This window comes from Amphibalanus amphitrite, unplaced genomic scaffold, assembly GCF_019059575.1.
Source record: "Amphibalanus amphitrite isolate SeventyFive unplaced genomic scaffold, NRLGWU_Aamphi_draft 000906F_arrow, whole genome shotgun sequence".
Classification (NCBI taxonomy): domain Eukaryota; kingdom Metazoa; phylum Arthropoda; class Thecostraca; order Balanomorpha; family Balanidae; genus Amphibalanus; species Amphibalanus amphitrite.
The window spans coordinates 53,032-72,441 of NW_024882400.1; the positions used below are offsets into that span (position 1 = coordinate 53,032).

The 19,410-nt window shown below is 45.0% G+C and overlaps 1 protein-coding gene across 1 annotated transcript in view; it reads left to right on the plus strand.

Moving 5' to 3' along the window:
- LOC122367913 (arginine/serine-rich coiled-coil protein 2-like) overlaps window positions 1-19,410 on the plus strand; it is a 243,316-nt gene that overhangs the window by 36,119 nt on the left and 187,787 nt on the right. The window contains exons 5-6 of the mRNA XM_043341441.1: window positions 5,925-6,074; window positions 13,159-13,308. Coding sequence (XP_043197376.1) covers window positions 5,925-6,074; window positions 13,159-13,308 — 300 coding nt within the window. The remainder of the gene's footprint in view (window positions 1-5,924; window positions 6,075-13,158; window positions 13,309-19,410) is intronic.

Sequence of the window (19,410 nt, forward strand, 5' to 3'; positions counted from 1 at the left end):
CTGCTTCCTACTGGGGTATGAAAGTATGAGGGATTTCCCAGCCCTGCTCGCGAGTGGTGGTATATTTTTTGGTCCTAGGTCAACTTTTGACCTACTTATGACCGGTCAAAAGTAAAATTTTCGGAAAAATCTAACTTTTTTCAGATTTCCGCGCCGATTGCGGCAAAACGGTAAGAGATATCAACTTGAAACCTTCACTATCGTGATCCTTGATCAATTCTCTATCGCTTGGTGTGTATTTCGATCTCATAACTCTAAAAATGATGCGTTGGGAGCATCGGAAGTCTACAAGGTCAATTGTGCATTGGGTCACGTCAGGCGTGTGACGTCACTGACCTGACCCTGACCCAAAATGAACTACAAGAAACAACCGACGATGCCAAAAATGGATAGCAAATTCGAATTCAGGGCATCAAAATACCCGGAAAAGGCATACAAGTGCAAAAAGTCATAACAGGTCAACCGAGGTCACTGACCTTACCTTGACCTTAAGTAACCTTCAAAATGTCAACGGACATTGTGCCAATGTCAAATCAGCCAGTTGTGATTCTAAAACAATCCATCGGTGGGTCAGGTCAGTCGGCATTTATACCAATGTGAAGCAATCTCCAATTTAGCGTAAATCTGGCCGGAGGTTGTTCCCTTTATGACGTCATAACTCCGTGACCTGACATGACCCTGACAAAAAATACCAAAAGCTGCGCAAAGGATGCCCCAGAGGGTACTGAAAATTTGAGCAGGCTATCTGAAACGGTTCGGCGTGTAGCTAAGAAAGACCTCAGGGGGGGGGGGGGGGCAGTGCTGGAAATGAGGCCGCTTTCTGATCCCGGCGTTTTATTCTCCGGGTGGGTTACCCCCATCTAGCGCTTAGCCTTTCGGGACCCTCTCAGGTTCGCGGCTGTTTTTCACCGCTCGGCTCATTCAAGATGCAAAGTTGACACTCCCACGAAGTTCATTTGGGGCATCTTAATATACGACTCCGAAATTAATCGATTCTACAAAACCTTTTTCTTTCATCAATATGTATACATTTAACAGTAACTCCAGACTAGGCTGGTTTGGCTGGCCCTAAATAAGCTTCGTTTGACTATTAACTTTGCATCTCGACTGGGGCGAGCGGCGAAAACAACCGCGACCCTGAGTGGGTCCCGAAAGGCTGAGCGCTAGATGGTGGTAACCCACCCGGAGAATAAAACGCCGGGACCAGAAAGCGGCCTCATTTCCAGCACTGGGGGGTTGCACCCCCCCCCCTACATGGGCGAGGGTTAAGAGTCATGAAGATACTAATGCGATGTGAGCTGCTAGCTTAGAAGCACATTTTCAGGTAATATAGCTAAAAACAACATCATAGATATTATCCCGCGCACCGACGGGGGGGCGGATATCCGCCCCCCCCTGAGGTTTTTCGCGAATAGCGGGAAAATCGCGGCGCGTAGCGCCGCGAAATTTCGTACGACTCTTCCGTCATCAATTTTACACATGGTGTGCAAGTTTGAACCTCCTACCTGTCAAGGTCAGGTCACCAGGTTACTTTGAATGACACAACCTCAAGTCACTTTTTTGCAAATTTGTCACCGTGCCAGAGCTACAGTAGATGTCGGAGGCCTTTGAAAGTCGTAGGATGTTATTAGATCATCATTAGCTACAATTTGTATATCTCGGAATTTTGATATCCCGCGCCCCACTGGGGTCTGTGTATAACACGCCCTACTGGGGGGGGGGGGGCTATTCATAGCCCCCCCTCCTAACTCCGAAACTACTGGGCCGATCGTCAAAATTCAAACGGCGTCTGATAGCCCCGGAAAAACTGTCGAGCGAAACCTAATTTCATTGACCTCGAGGTCACCGATGACGTCAAAGGTCAGGTCAAAGTAAAAATTATTAACACTTTGGCTTGTTCACATTTTGGGCTCTGGCCGCCGTCTTGCAAGTCAGATCAGGCTCATTTTTGGTTTCCACACTCGTGAACAGATGCTCTAGATACCTTGAGGGTACCAAACTTGTACCTTGATTTTCAGGTCAGGGTCAGGTCATCACAGGTCACGAAAATATTATATCATGCGTCGGTCACGTGACACATGTTTTATGGTCCATTTAGGCCATAGATCTCGAATTTGATGTCGTCTGTGTCATTCGAGGTCATTTTGAGTCGAATTTAGCTTAGGTCAGGTCATTTTCAGGTCAAAAAAGGTCAAATTTTGAAGTTAAAATTTTTCAACAAAAAAGGTGTCTATTGGATGCAGTTTGAGCTCAGAAACACGATGGTGCCATTTATATTGGTGTACGATGTCAAATACGTACTGAAAAATTGATTTGAAAAATTGATAATTGTGAATTTTTTGCAATAATGCGTATAACTTGGTCATTTTTGAAGATATTTAGCTAAAACTTGCTAGAGTTAGTCATAATAATGCGTTCTGTCACATATATTCCGGTTTTTTCGAAAAGCCAAAAACTTTTTGAAAAAAATATAAGAATATAAATTTTGAATATTATTATATAAAATTTTCAAAATTTTCAAAATTTTGAAAATCCGAGATAGCAGTTTGATAGCGCGGTCAATTCTGAGTCCTTTCATGCAAAGAAATTGGATCTAGCTTAAAAACTGAGCTCTTGGGAGCGATTGCCGTGGTTCAATGTTTTGCGTCGAAATCGGACGAACATGACGTCACTCTGACGTCATTTCCGGCCGACCTATGGTAGCTACGAAGTTCAAATTTTAACACAAGGTGTCAAATTGATGCAGCCGAAGGTACTGAAAGTTTGGCGCCGATCCGTCAAGCGGTTTGGAAGTTATTGCAGAAAAACGGGAGGGGGGGCTATAAATAGCCCCCCCCAGTGGGGCGCGGGATATCGGTGACCTAAGGTCAGGTCAATTTCGCGACCTCCACATTATAAGTCAATGGGGGAAACATCAACTCCCTGTTTTTACCACTAAAACGGGTCGGAATGGCCCCATATACCACCAGTATAACGCCTTTTGGGGCGACTAACGGAGCGAGCGAGAGGGTGGGCCTTGCACGTGCGAAATTGCGAGGGGGTACCTCCAACTGACTTGTGCACGGCACCCTACTAACCGGTCTCTAGCGATGTGCCAAATTTGGGCACAATCGGCCCAGCCGTTCTCGAGATCTGGAAGCGGCACCCTGCACGTGCGCACGTGCAAAATGGGTCCCAACTGACTTGTGCACGGCACCCTACTAACCGGTCCCTAACTGTGTACCAAATTTGAGCGCAATCGGTCGAGCCGTTCTCGAGATCTGGAAACGACCCCTGCACGTGCGCACGTGCAGCAGCACCCCAACTCTGGCACATGAATATGTAGTGCCTAGTGGGTGCCCACCTACATGCCAACTTTCAGCGCAATCGGCCAAGTAGTTACCGAGATATTGCAACAATTACAAAAGTGACACCTCTTCGTTTTGCACGTGGCACGTGCATAAGGGGTCACCCACATGCATCAGGAATAGTCCAATACTTGGTAGAAGGAATGAAGCTACCCTACAAAATTTACCGCATGTAAATCGGTCAAGTGGTTGCTGAGATATAAGCCTCGCAAAAGCGTGACCACGCGGCCGCTCATACTCAGAAATTTCCGTTAATCTAAGGAAAGACTACGCTCGCTTCGCTCGCTCCGTAATAACGACTTCATATACCTTGACTTCATATACCTCAGTCCTTACTGATTTTTGAACTCGGCCTTCGGCCTCGTTCAAACATTCAGTAAGGACCTCGGTCTTGAAAATTTATTTACACCGGCCTCGTTCAGTATTATATAGTACCGACCTACTACCTATACACTGATCAAAAGCTAGTTTTACACTGAAAACTTTTTTACCATTTCCTGAAGGGTAAACCCGCCATAGCATGGTAGCTTGACACACAGACGTTTTTTACCACCTTCCAGATGGTAAATTTTACTCTTTCATGAAGAGTAAACTCGCCAGGGAGGGGTAACATGACACACAGACGTTTTTTACCATATTCTGAATGGTAAACTCTTTTGATTTACTCTTGTCTAGAGTGTAACATTTTTTGGGTTACACTCTTTGAAAGGGTAAATCTTTAACGGAACCCTTTTTTAGGGAGTAACGCATCATCTACTCTGTGCTTTACCCTCCTACAGAGAGTATATTCTTATGGCCTACCCTTTGTCACATGGTAATGTTTACTCTTTCCTTTAGTGTAAACCCCCCAGAGGATGGTAACAGACCCACAGACGCTTCCTTCAGAAGCTTCACGAAGCTTCTGTTCACCGGAGCTCACCAACTAAAAAAAAAATGTTTCAAGAGCAACAATGTAGGTATATTTGGCTTCCGTACAAACAATACGAGGGGCACACCAACCATGAACATTGTGAGACTCTTCACTTATTCATACAAATTTATACAAAGCGTTCAGCAATGCACAAGCGGTAAATAAACACCACGATACAACTTGAATGCAATTTGAATATGAATACAAGACATTCAGCGCCCTCATATTGGATAAGGCACAGCGCACAATATTTGAAGTGAGCGACGGCGTTCCTGGGTGGTCGCCCGTCTGCGTGAGATAATGAGACTGGATCACTACAGTGCAAGGCTTTTTCAAAGTCACCAACAAAATGCATAAACTTGTAGCATCACAACAAAATTAATGTACGTACTCACAACACTAGGCCACGTGGCCGTGCACGGGGTCCTGTTAACCAGGTCAAATTAGCACCACTCAACGGCACGCAATGCTCTTAGCACATCGGTACTTACAATAAAATGTCCACAGAGGCTCTATAGGCGATGAACAACACACAAGCACAATCACCAACGGCCACGCCGCGCGGCACCGACACTGCTCACATCCGCTCTCGGAGACCAACGGCCGAAAACTGACAGATGCGCGCGGCCTTCAAACCGCAAACGGCCGATCTCGTTTCTGATTGGCTGATTGTTTCCATTTCAAATATCATCTTCTCGAGGGTAAACAAGGTCCACGCATGAAACGACTATCTGTACCCGAGTCACGATACCCAGGAGGAAAGAGTTTTCGTGATGTTCTGGATCGCGAGAGTAATATTGATATTTACATGGTAATAATACTCTTCGCTGGCGAATAAGTTCATATTAACCACGTACCGTTACTATGCACATAATGGTAGCAGCGAGTTACCCTTTCAATATACTATTATCTTGCGGGTTTGATGAAAATGAACTCTCCAGGAGGTAGTAAAAAAGTTTTGAGTGTACCAACAGAAAAGTCGACGACCGCCGTGTGTTTATTTTTAGCTTGAAGTTGCCACCAATTTCAGTAATCACGCGACAAAATACCGCTGATGTCAAGATCTATCAATCAGCTGGCTGCTTACTACATAAGGCGTTATTATTCTTGCGACCAGTGACACGTGTTGGTGACATTTTGATTTAAAGATGACCGTATCGTTCGGTGCTGAATCGGCCGCTAACGGCTTTCTGTCGCTAAAACCTATTCTGTTTCCGCGTTTCTGATGATGCTAAATGTTATCTGTGTGTTGGAAGGGCAACGGTCACTGACCAGTACTGTATGGTGTACGAATGTCACTTTAAATTATCTGATTGTCGTAGAACATTATCTAACGTCTTATGCCTATTCAAACATCGCTTATAATGTCTTACGAAACTTTCACCAATATCACACTTGCACTGTTTGTCATGTCGACTCTCAGATATGCTTTATCTGAACATAACCTTTCATTATTTACCAATTACTGCTTTCTGCCGCTTGCCGAAAGCTCCAAAAGCTCTTAACGCTTTCTGACTGTTACGCGTTATCTTACCTTTACCATGGCGCTCCAACAGACGGTGACGCATCCAATATTTCTTTACAAAGAAACACCAAGAAAGCTCATCTATTTTCAATAGATATCGCATTACCGGGCTGGGAATCTAACCACTACCTTCCACCCACAGACGTCGGTCTCGCTCTCGGAGCAAGGACCGCTCCTCCCGCTCCCGACGCTCTCCCATCAGCCAATCATCGTCACGGAGAGAGCGGAGCAGAAGCGAGCGGAGCCAACGGTCCAGGAGCACGGAGCATAGGCGGAGCCGGAGCCGGAGCAGGTGAGAGAGGAGAGAGAGAGAGAGAGAGAGAGAGAGAGAGAGAGAGAGAGAGAGTGAGAGACGGGGCAGAGGGGGAGGGTGTTGCAGTTGCAATAATCGCCGCCATAGTAGCTACTGTATGATACCTATTGTTTTGGAGCCGATGAAAACCGATGAAAGCCGATCGAGGGTACTGAAAGTTTCGTTCGTCGCGATCGGCCGCTTTTTACGCGAGTTATTCGCGAAAAACCGAGGGGGGTCCGTTCGACCCCCCCCCCCCCTTTACGGGGGAGGGTTAAAACAGTCCCCCATTTGATCTTATTAGATCTCATTTTTAACCGCGCCCCAGTGGCGGTCTCAGCCAACTTCGCCCTAGTGGGGAGGGGGCATATGTTACCACCCACCTCTAACTCAAAAACTAAGAGGGCTAGAAAGACGCGGTAAAAAGCAGTCGATAGCTCTCAGTGCGTAGGTTTGAAAGTATATAGTCATTTTTCATCTTAGAGCAATATTGCAGTCACCAGAGGTCATCAAAGGTCAAAATTCGCCAATGGTCATTATATATTTTAGAAAACACGCCGTTATCTCAGGAACTATGGTAGCTAGACATACGCATGGAAAAGCAATTGAAAGCTTAGCTTTTGAACTCTTCTTTTGATAAGTATATTATCAAAATTGACCTCAGGTCGAAGGATTAGCCATCAGGGGGCAAAAACTCCAAAAATAGCTGTTTTTACGAAATGTGATTTCGACAATTACTTTCGACTACAAAAAGCCACGACATTTCTATTGCCAGAAACGTGTTCCTCTCGCCGAGACGCGTCGAATGAACTGTAATTTGACCTTGAAAAGTCAACTTGAAAATTTGACCTCAGGTCAAGGTCATGACCTGACCGAAAAAGGTCATGTTGCATATCAGTCGATCCTCAACGTCGAGCCTACCACAGCTAAGGCGTTTTCAGCGCCCTAGCACGCCTCTATCAGAAGTTATTAGCGAAAAACTGTTAGATTCTGTTCGTGACCTGAGATGACCTCGGGGACATAACGAGGGGTCACAGTTGCCATTTTCCGGGTCAGTTTGTCAATTTTACCCACATCTAGATGTTTGAGAGTGTCTAGAATAGCGTTCGTGCAAAACAGACGCTTTTCAATTTTTTCCCATTGACTTATAATGGAGAGACCGCAAAATTTACCTGACCGTAGGTCACAGATATGGAAACTCCGAGATATACATTTTATAGATAATGTTGCTCTAATCAATCGCTGAAAGTTTCAAGGCAATCGATCAATCGGTGTAGCTATGACTAGCATTCTTATTTTTCTGAGGTGAGGTCACTTGGCGTGACCTAGTGACCTGACCTAAGGTGACCTGGGTCTGAAATTTTAACCCTCGCCCTGGCAGGGGGGGGTCGATGCGACCCCCCCCTAAGGTTTTTCGAAGATAGCGTAAAAACGGCGGCGCGCAGCGCCGCCAAATTTGGCACAGCCTATGGGGCAACCTTTTTACATATGACCTGAAAATGTCAGGTCCCGGTGACCTTAGGTCAGGTCACCAGGTCAGAAAAACCGGTACAAGGTCATGGTCAAATTTCAAATTTCTTATTGCACCTGTCCAACTCACAGTTTTGCACTGATTTCCTTCAAACTTTCAGGATGTGCTAAGTTCACCAAGTTGTATAACATATAGTTCGGGTTTTTTGAGGTCACTGACCTGAGGTCAGTTAGAGGTCATTACGTCGTAATGTTAAGCCTATGGGAAAATACTAAATTCGGAAAATACTGGAGATATCCGCTTCGTTCTATCACTTTTGTGCTTTGAAACCACAGTACTTAGCAGCAGGTCACTTGCTGCTTCTTTGTTTGGTGTACTTATCCATGGGTCAGGTCAAATGAGGTCAACTGAGGTCAAATGACGTTTTTGCCAATAACTTGGCACATAATGACGCTAGAGCTTAAAAAATGGTACCATTGTGTTCCTGGTGATCAGCCGAATCGAATGATATGCGATATGATGCAATTTGGTTAACTTTAACTTAATTTATTAATTTAAGTTTACTTAGAATTTAAGAAAAACTTTAAGTACACTTAAGCAAGCTAAAAAGTATATCATTCGACGCGCATTGACGTGCTGAGTTCACTGGTGCTTTTCTTTTTGCTCTATCTTAATTAGATCAAAAGTTATAAGCGAAAAACTTTTGACCTGTTTTTAGCGAAATTTTTACATTTATACCCCCCAAAACCCCCCTAAATATTGACCTAGAGCAACCAAATTTGCACAGGGGTGAGAACTCCAGGGGGCCCACCTACCTACCGAATTTGGTGTTTCTAGGTGCCATAGGAGCCAATCGCGAGGGGGGGGGGGTCGCATCGACCCCACCCTGCCAGGCCGTGTTATGAAAAATGCCCTGCCAGGGCGAGGGTTAACAACATGTGCGGAAAAGATGCACGAACAGGTGTGCCAAAAACGCCGCCATTTTTAAGATACCTATCTGCGAAAAACCGCAGGGGGTGTTCAAACACCCCCAGCCCGGCCCGGCGCGGGTTAATAACATGACAATCTTAATTCATATGGTCATCGTTCAGGCTTATTAGTTGTTACTCATATAGAATGTAGGGATTGTAATAAGAGCTAAGCAGTTTTTAATGAATAATTTGGTCAATTGATGTTGATTGTGAGAAAGTTTTTAACCCTGGCCCGTAAAGGGTGTTTTGCCACCTTCGCCCATGCAGGGGGGGGGGGGGGTTGGTGCGACCCCCCTGGCGTTTGAAAACGGAGCGTCGTAGAGCTTAGCGAAAAAGACCAGCGGATTGCTCTCAACAAGATCTCGCGAGCAGGGCTGGGAAAAATGCTGAATCTGCTACATACCAGATATTACGAGAAACTCTTATTAGCTACATTGCCACAAATGTTCCTCACATCATTTTTGCTAAAGAAAATGATTTTACATAGAAATTCTGGGCAGAACTTTCCACTACCATTTTCTATCTTTTCTCAAAATGAGCTTTAAATGTTTTGATTTAGTTGGCTGCACGCACAAAAAAAGATACAGTGTCTTGCTTCTGCCCCCTGTGAATGCTCTTTTTCTTATTTCTTACTCTTTGTAGGAAGCATACAAATACCAAAATAAGGTGCTGTGGAGTGTGGGGTTTTCTCAGGGCAAGTTCCAGCACCCCCTGGAGCACCAGGAAGCTCCAGTGAGCCCTAGAATTTTCCTATCAGCATCCCAGCACCTTTAGGATTCAGAGGCCTACTCAGGCAGAAAGTATTTGGAAGAAATCAGGTTGATTTGGCTAATCAGTCTGGTCAACAATTTACAATCATTGTGCATGCCGAACCCCCTGTACAAATGTTGCCAGTTGTCACTTATCAAGGTTTAGAGGTAACATTATAATTGAACAATCAAGAAGTAAATAAAATATTCTTTTCTGAGCGTTACTTGATCAATATTTCAATCAGATCTCACCTTCTGCGCAAATCCGATCATATCTCCCTAATCTTCACATCTTGCTTTGCGTGCTGGGCGGCTACCTTGCTCTTTAACTGGGTACTGCACGCCGCTATACGGACAGTTGTCATTACAGCACTTGAAATTAGGCCTGGAACATCCCACTTCCCTAAACTAGAGGCAAAATGAGAGATACACTTGCCGAAATGATGCAAAAACACCCAGAGAAACACTCATCAAAACCCATCAAACTAACCACGCGAAACGACAACTAGAATCGTCTCTAATGCGCCAGAAACAACGCATCAACCAAACACACAAACATAAATGATGTTTTTGTATATTTTTGTAAATGTTTCTTGATGTTACTTACAAAGAAGGTTCATTGGTGCTTTTAAACTCTTATTCTATTAAAATATGTAAAATTCAAAGAAAAAATACACTGGAAACTGACAAAAAATATTATATGACGTCATTAAAAAGAATTAAAGACGTTGCAGGATACTGCTTCATAAAGATGGCTTTTTAGAGCTGTCATGGGCAGAATGAGTTGGTTCTTTTCGTATTTTTATTGCTCATTGAACAATTCCCTTTTTAGGACAATTTGTTTTGTTTCGTAAATATGTCCCTGAAATATTTCACAAATAATAAAATTCCTTTTTGCAATATTTATAAGAAAGATAGCGCATAAAAAGGCGTAGCAGATACCTTTAGCTATACGACTCAGAGTATGAAGAATTAATGATTGCTACACTGGAAACTGCTACAAAGAGCGGCCAGATTCGTCATAAAATGGAGCACAAAGCTGACGTTTTGCGCTTGTGTTGGTTTTACAGATGTTTTGTTCATATTCGCCGACGAGATCACTGACCGGTGGTACCTCTTTTTCGAAAATGTGCGAATTTTGATGTTTTTATTGTATTTTTCTTTATGATCTACGGAAGAGAGAAATGCTGATTTTGCTACAATTGATGGAACAATAAACCGATATCTGCTTCCTACTGGGGTATGAAAGTATGAGGGATTTCCCAGCCCTGCTCGCGAGTGGTGGTATATTTTTTGGTCCTAGGTCAACATTTGACCTACTTATGACCGGTCAAAAGTAAAATTTTCGGAAAAATCTAACTTTTTTCAGATTTCCGCGCCGATTGCGGCAAAACGGTAAGAGATATCAACTTGAAACCTTCACTATCGTGATCCTTGATCAATTCTCTATCGTTTGGTGTGTATTTCGATCTCATAACTCTAAAAATGATGCGTTGGGAGCATCGGAAGTCTACAAGGTCAATTGTGCATTGGGTCACGTCAGGCGTGTGACGTCACTGACCTGACCCTGACCCAAAATGAACTACAAGAAACAACCGACGATGCCAAAAATGGATAGCAAATTCGAATTCAGGGCATCAAAATACCCGGAAAAGGCATACAAGTGCAAAAAGTCATAACAGGTCAACCGAGGTCACTGACCTTACCTTGACCTTAAGTAACCTTCAAAATGTCAACGGACATTGTGCCAATGTCAAATCAGCCAGTTGTGATTCTAAAACAATCCATCGGTGGGTCAGGTCAGTCGGCATTTATACCAATGTGAAGCAATCTCCAATTTAGCGTAAATCTGGCCGGAGGTTGTTCCCTTTATGACGTCATAACTCCGTGACCTGACATGACCCTGACAAAAAATACCAAAAGCTGCGCAAAGGATGCCCCAGAGGGTACTGAAAATTTGAGCAGGCTATCTGAAACGGTTCGGCGTGTAGCTAAGAAAGACCTCAGGGGGGGGGGGGCAGTGCTGGAAATGAGGCCGCTTTCTGATCCCGGCGTTTTATTCTCCGGGTGGGTTACCCCCATCTAGCGCTTAGCCTTTCGGGACCCTCTCAGGTTCGCGGCTGTTTTTCACCGCTCGGCTCATTCAAGATGCAAAGTTGACACTCCCACGAAGTTCATTTGGGGCATCTTAATATACGACTCCGAAATTAATCGATTCTACAAAACCTTTTTCTTTCATCAATATGTATACATTTAACAGTAACTCCAGACTAGGCTGGTTTGGCTGGCCCTAAATAAGCTTCGTTTGACTATTAACTTTGCATCTCGACTGGGGCGAGCGGCGAAAACAACCGCGACCCTGAGTGGGTCCCGAAAGGCTGAGCGCTAGATGGTGGTAACCCACCCGGAGAATAAAACGCCGGGACCAGAAAGCGGCCTCATTTCCAGCACTGGGGGGTTCCACCCCCCCCCCCCCTACATGGGCGAGGGTTAAGAGTCATGAAGATACTAATGCGATGTGAGCTGCTAGCTTAGAAGCACATTTTCAGGTAATATAGCTAAAAACAACATCATAGATATTATCCCGCGCACCGACGGGGGGGCGGATATCCGCCCCCCCCCCCCTGAGGTTTTTCGCGAATAGCGGGAAAATCGCGGCGCGTAGCGCCGCGAAATTTCGTACGACTCTTCCGTCATCAATTTTACACATGGTGTGCAAGTTTGAACCTCCTACCTGTCAAGGTCAGGTCACCAGGTTACTTTGAATGACACAACCTCAAGTCACTTTTTTGCAAATTTGTCACCGTGCCAGAGCTACAGTAGATGTCGGAGGCCTTTGAAAGTCGTAGGATGTTATTAGATCATCATTAGCTACAATTTGTATATCTCGGAATTTTGATATCGGTGACCTAAGGTCAGGTCAATTTCGCGACCTCCACATTATAAGTCAATGGGGGAAACATCAACTCCCTGTTTTTACCACTAAAACGGGTCGGAATGGCCCCATATACCATAACGACTTCATATACCTTGACTTCATATACCTCAGTCCTTACTGATTTTTGAACTCGGCCTTCGGCCTCGTTCAAACATTCAGTAAGGACCTCGGTCTTGAAAATTTATTTACACCGGCCTCGTTCAGTATTATATAGTACCGACCTACTACCTATACACTGATCAAAAGCTAGTTTTACCAACAGAAAAGTCGACGACCGCCGTGTGTTTATTTTTAGCTTGAAGTTGCCACCAATTTCAGTAATCACGCGACAAAATACCGCTGATGTCAAGATCTATCAATCAGCTGGCTGCTTACTACATAAGGCGTTATTATTCTTGCGACCAGTGACACGTGTTGGTGACATTTTGATTTAAAGATGACCGTATCGTTCGGTGCTGAATCGGCCGCTAACGGCTTTCTGTCGCTAAAACCTATTCTGTTTCCGCGTTTCTGATGATGCTAAATGTTATCTGTGTGTTGGAAGGGCAACGGTCACTGACCAGTACTGTATGGTGTACGAATGTCACTTTAAATTATCTGATTGTCGTAGAACATTATCTAACGTCTTATGCCTATTCAAACATCGCTTATAATGTCTTACGAAACTTTCACCAATATCACACTTGCACTGTTTGTCATGTCGACTCTCAGATATGCTTTATCTGAACATAACCTTTCATTATTTACCAATTACTGCTTTCTGCCGCTTGCCGAAAGCTCCAAAAGCTCTTAACGCTTTCTGACTGTTACGCGTTATCTTACCTTTACCATGGCGCTCCAACAGACGGTGACGCATCCAATATTTCTTTACAAAGAAACACCAAGAAAGCTCATCTATTTTCAATAGATATCGCATTACCGGGCTGGGAATCTAACCACTACCTTCCACCCACAGACGTCGGTCTCGCTCTCGGAGCAAGGACCGCTCCTCCCGCTCCCGACGCTCTCCCATCAGCCAATCATCGTCACGGAGAGAGCGGAGCAGAAGCGAGCGGAGCCAACGGTCCAGGAGCACGGAGCATAGGCGGAGCCGGAGCCGGAGCAGGTGAGAGAGGAGAGAGAGAGAGAGAGAGAGAGAGAGAGAGAGAGAGAGAGAGAGAGAGAGAGAGAGAGAGAAAGAGAAAGAGAGAGAGAGAGAGAGAGAGAGAGAGAGAGAGAGAGAGAGAGAGAGAGGCGGGGCAGAGGGGGAGGGTGTTGCAGTTACAATAATCGTCGCCATTGTAGCTACTGTATGATACCTATTGTTTTGGAGCCGATGAAAACCGATGAAAGCCGATCGAGGGTACTGAAAGTTTCGTTCGTCGCGATCGGCCGCTTTTTACGCGTGTTATTCGCGAAAAACCGAGGGGGGTCCGTTCGACCCCCCTATACGGGGGAGGGTTAAAACAGTCCCCCATTTGATCTTATTAGATCTCATTTTTAACCGCGCCCCAGTGGCGGTCTCAGCCAACTTCGCCCTAGTGGGGAGGGGGCATATGTTACCACCCACCTCTAACTCAAAAACTAAGAGGGCTAGAAAGACGCGGTAAAAAGCAGTCGATAGCTCTCAGTGCGTAGGTTTGAAAGTATATAGTCATTTTTCATCTTAGAGCAATATTGCAGTCACCAGAGGTCATCAAATGTCAAAATTCGCCAATGGTCATTATATATTTTAGAAAACACGCCGTTACCTCAGGAACTATGGTAGCTAGACAAACGCATGGAAAAGCAATTGAAAGCTTAGCTTTTGAACTCTTCTTTTGATGAGTTCATTATCAAAATTGACCTCAGGTCGAAGGTTTAGCCATCAGGGGGCAAAAACTCCAAAAATAGCTGTTTTTACGAAATGTGATTTCGACAATAACTTTCGACTACAAAAAGCCACGACATTTCTATTGCCAGAAACGTGTTCCTCTCGCCGAGACGCGTCGAATGAACTGTAATTTGACCTTGAAGTCAACTTGAAAATTTGACCTCAGGTCAAGGTCATGACCTGACCGAAAAAGGTCATGTTGCATATTAGTCGATGCGGCTCAACAAGACAAACACAATGAGACCATCCCCAGCGTTCTATCTCTTTTCAATCGCGAGTTATTGGCAAAAATCTGTTTATAGCCTCGAATGACCTCGGATGACCTTTCTAGAGGCTATCAGCAAAAATGACACCTTGGTCATCACGGATGGTCCAAATTATTGTGATTCTGAAATATTTGGACTGTTCCTATGCGTACACACGGATCTAGAGGCATTTTCATTTTTCTCTGTTGACTTGTAATGGAAAGTTTACGCCACTGACCTGACCCTAGGTCACGGATATAAAAAATCCGAGATATACAAATTGTAGGCGCCCATAACATCATGCAATCCACCAAGTTTAAAACCTTTCTGACAAACACTGCAGGCTGGACATGATTGCAAACTTGTTTAGGCTTGGTCAGTTAACTTGACCTGGTGACCTGACCTGACATGACCTGGGGTCAAAAATTTCACACATTGTCCAAAATTGATGTACCAAAGCTACCCCAAGCGGAGCGGCGCTACGCGCCGCGGTTTTTTATTCACACGCAAAATACGCGACACGGTGGTAACATATGCCCCCCCCCCCCCTCCACTGGGGCAAAGGTTAACCCTCGCCGGCACAGGCCATTTTGCATCCTTCGACGGCACAAGGGTGGTACGACCCCCCTCGCGTTTGGCCCCTGATCGAGCTAGAGCTTCGCGGTAAAAACGAGCGTGTTGCCCGTCACGAGAGGAAGCCGATGATACACAATTTTAAGGTCCTAGGTCATCGGGTGACCTTGCAGGTCAGGTCAATGACCCGAAAACGGGTGGCTATCAAAGCATACAAAAGCGCAGCGTACAATCCTCAAAACATACAAAATCGTAACATACAACGCGCAAAACCTACAAAACAGGCCAGGTAGGGGACAGCCCAAACGTACAAAAGCGCAGCGTACAAAATCCCAACGTACAAAAGTTTACCGTCCAATGGGTAAAGCGTACAATGGCAAATCAAACAATGATCAGAACGTACAAAATTGGAACGTACAATGGCAGATCAAACAAACGCGTATCATACAAAATTGCAACCTACAAAACGAGATGATCGTATCATACAAAATCACATCGTCTAAAATCGGAAGGTACAAAATGCCTCTGGTTGACGCCGGGTGAATTGATATTTAACAAGTCAGCCACCAGATGGGGTAATGGTGCTGTGGCAGTGGTTTTTTGGAAGCCACCAGGAAATAGAGTGGAATGCCACTAAGTCCCTTAGAAACACGATACCTCTGGACGCTGCACCGGCCGGCTATCGACGCTGCGGGCGGTCGGAGGGTGCCGAGGGGAAAGTTTCCGAGCAGGCGGGAGCACGATACCTCTGAACGCTGCACCGGCCGACTATCGACGCTGCGGGTGCCGCGGGGACCGGTGCCGAGCAGGCGACGAGGAGAAGCGGGCATCAAGACCGTGAGAAATCTATTATATTGGCGGGTGTGCTTATGTAGGTAAATGAGGCAAACGTGCATAGGTTAGGTATGTAACACCCTCATCTTTGATCACACACCCCTACCCACGCACTGGGGGGGGCTGTTTGAACAACCCCCCCGGTTTCTCGCGAATATCTAAAAAACGGCGGCTCAGAGTGCCGCCGTGTTTTGCACACCTTATCATACATCTTTTCTACGCCTTCTGTGAAAACTTCAGACCAAAGTCATCCAAGGTCAGGTCACCATATCACGTCAAGTGACCTTACTACATGAAAAAGTTTCAATGCCTGTCACAGCTACACCGAGTGACTGATCACCTTGAAACTTAGAGTAACTGATAAAACAACAGTATACGCAATACACATAATGTTAACAATAATAATAATAATGATACACAAAATGTATCTCTCGGAACTTCGATATCGGTGACCTAAGGTCAGGTCAATTTTGCGACCTCTCCATTATAAGTCAATGGGAGAAAATTGAAAGGCGCCTCTTTTGGCCGAACGTCATTCTAATCGCTTTCAAACATCGAATTACAAGTAGACATGACAAACTGAAACGGAAAATGGTACCCGTGACCCCTCTTAATGTCCCTGAGGTCATCTCAGGTCACGAATGGTATTCTACAGTTTTTCGCAAATAACTTTTGACAGAGACATGCTAGAGCGATGAAAAAACCTTATACGTATGTGTTTGGCTCGACAATACGGGTCGACTGATGCAGCATGACCTTTTCTGGTCAGGTCATGACATTGACCTGAGGTCATGACCTTGTCCTGAGGTCATGACCTTGACCTAAAGTAAATTTTTCAAGTTGAACTTTTTAGGTCAACTTATAGTTCTTTCGATGCGTCGCCTTGACGAGAGGAACACGATGCTGCTGAAAGTAAGCTCGTGCATGTTTTGAGTCAAAAGGTATTGCAGAAAAACAGTTCTCGCAAAAACCATCTACCTATTCTGGCAGTTTTTGGCCCCTGCAGGCTAAACCGTTCCTAAGCTATGCGCCGGTTTGTCGAAATTATCGAAGTTTGACCTGGAAAGTGGCTAAATTTTACCTTTGGTGACCTCTTTTGACCTGACCTTTGAGCTGACCTAAAAAGTGGCCGATATAATTTCTTCATTACTTCTGCCGCTCTTTCGAACGCCGCCTACGGCGTGACACTACGTGGCCCAGGAGCCGAGTGAGAAGGGGAGTGTTCACCCCCCCCCCCCAGTGCAGGTGGCGCCGAGCACCGCCCGGCGCCGGTTAGTCAATCGCATGGCGTTTAACATAACAGTACATCATCGGTGTTTAACCCGCGCCCTGCTGGGGGAGGGGGTGTTTGAACACCCTCCTGTGTTTTTTCACGAATAGGTATCTAAAAAAAAAAAAACGGCAGCGTGGAGCGCCGCCGTTTTTGGCACACCTTATAATACATTTTGTAGGGGAAGTTGGGGCAATGCCGGAGTTGGGGCAAAGCCGAAATTCGAGATATTTCTAAAACCGTACGACATGGATGCCACGTCTCAGTGATGCTCTGAAGCTTAAGTGACTACAATTATCGCATGTTTGTTACGAGTCGTCATTTGGAATACTTCGGCTGTGAGGGCGCCAAAAGCGTTTTCAAGGTACGTTTCCCTTGTACTACATGCGCCTTTGAAGCTGCATTTCTTACTCATTATGCTACCGTTTGTCTGGCCAATTCGGTCAAGTAATCTTCAGCATGTCTTTGCATAAGTGTGCTGCCTATTTGAAATTTAAACAGCACGTTTAAAAGTTATGGGCCTGCAAATGAAAGTATGGCTGGCTGGGGTAATGCCGAAAACGTGCAATTACGCACGTTAAAGCACGCTACGTGGACTTTACTGCTGTAGAATAGCAACGCGTATTTTTAGTCAAACAAATTACACTTTCAGCCGGCACAACGGCCTGTTACCTATAAGGAATGATTTACTTGGCATTTTCTTATTATATCACACAATTATAACTTCCAGTGTGCACCAAGCGTCCTCAAGCTCTTAAAACGCGTGTCAGCTTTGATGAATTTGGGATAAAGTTTGAGATAAATTGGCAAAACATCAAAGTCGGCATTCCTCGTAGATCATTTATCCCATTTTCGGCTTTCCCCGCAGTCCGGGGCAACGCCGAAAAAGTCAGTTCTTTGATATTTTTAGTTTTTGCGCTTAACGGTATGCGAATTCATCAAATGCGCCTGGTATGTTTGAAAGACAAAAGACTGGCCTCTCGAATGACGCCAACAAGAATAGCTTATGTTGTCTACCCTGCGTGCTACGGGCGTCAGAAAAAAAGTATTCGGCGTTCCCCCAACTTCCCCTACATACTATTGCTCTTAGCAATCGTTGAAACTTTCGAAGCGATCGGTCACTTGGTGTAGCTATGGCGGACATTGAAGCTTTTTATGAGGTGAGGTCACTTCAAGTTACCTGGTGACCTGACCTTAAATGACCTTGGTCTTAACCTTCCAGGCGGTGGGGGGGGGGCATTTTTTGCCCCCCTTTACTTTTTTCGATATATCTCGAGAACCGCTGCGCCGATCGTCACCAAACTTTCAGTACCCTCCCGGGAGCAGCTAGCGCACATGATGACCAAAAATTTTTCCAAAGGCTATGATAGGTTGGCCGCTAATGACGTAAGAGTGACGTCATTTTTGCCATTTTCGACCCAAAAAAAGGTTTCGCGGGAAGAGCTGTCAGGCCTACAGCTTTAGAGATACAGAAAAATGTTTTAGACATAAAAGGTGTGGAATCAAAAGGGCTACAAAACTGCTATTTCGGTTTTCGAATTTTTTGGATTTTGATCCCCAAAAATAAAAAATAGATTTTTTGAATAGAATAGCCAAAAAATCCAAAAAGTTTTTTGAATTTCGAAAAAACCGGAATATATGTGATAGTCCCTACCGCCTTCTATCTACATACCAAATTTGAGATCGATACCTCGTTTTTTGGCCAAGTTTTAGTGAAAAAACTGTTCAAAATTTATGACGTCAAATTTTCAAACTCAATTTTTAGCAATTCTAGACCTCGTAGCGCAAAACAAAGACCACCATTAGACTCCCCGTGACGAGCTGCATCGAATCGATAGCCATTTTATGCAAAAATATCAACTTTGAAATTTGACCTTTTTTGACCTGACCTTGACCTGACCTCCACCAGAAAGTGACCTAAACCGGACCTGATGGTCTTATAACCAACACCATTGAGTTGGAAATGAAAAACTGGCCATAAAACATGCATCACATAACCTTAGTAAAGTTGGGCTCATGTGGTGACCCTTGGCCTTGGTGACCTTTGGTGACCTGACCTGTGACCTGACCTGGTATAACCAGTGACCTCTAATAGCAACATATGTACTAGACAACTGACGCCTTATCGCTGATTTTCGACAAAATGCGTTTTACTCGGTGTTATAGCGCTTTCCCTAGAAGCCCTGTGAACGGTTAAACATTTTATCTTTGACCTGACCTGTGACATCATCGGTGTCCCCGAGGTCAATGAAATTTGGTTTCCCTCGACAAATTTGACAGGGCTATCGAACGCCGTTTGAATTTTCCGGATCCGTCCAGTAGTTTCGGAGATACGGGGGGGGGGGCAAAAAAGTGCCCCCCCCCCCCACCGCGTGGAAGGTGGCTGGTAGGCCCATCGCCTGCCGGGTTAAATTTTCAAAACATGTGTAGAAT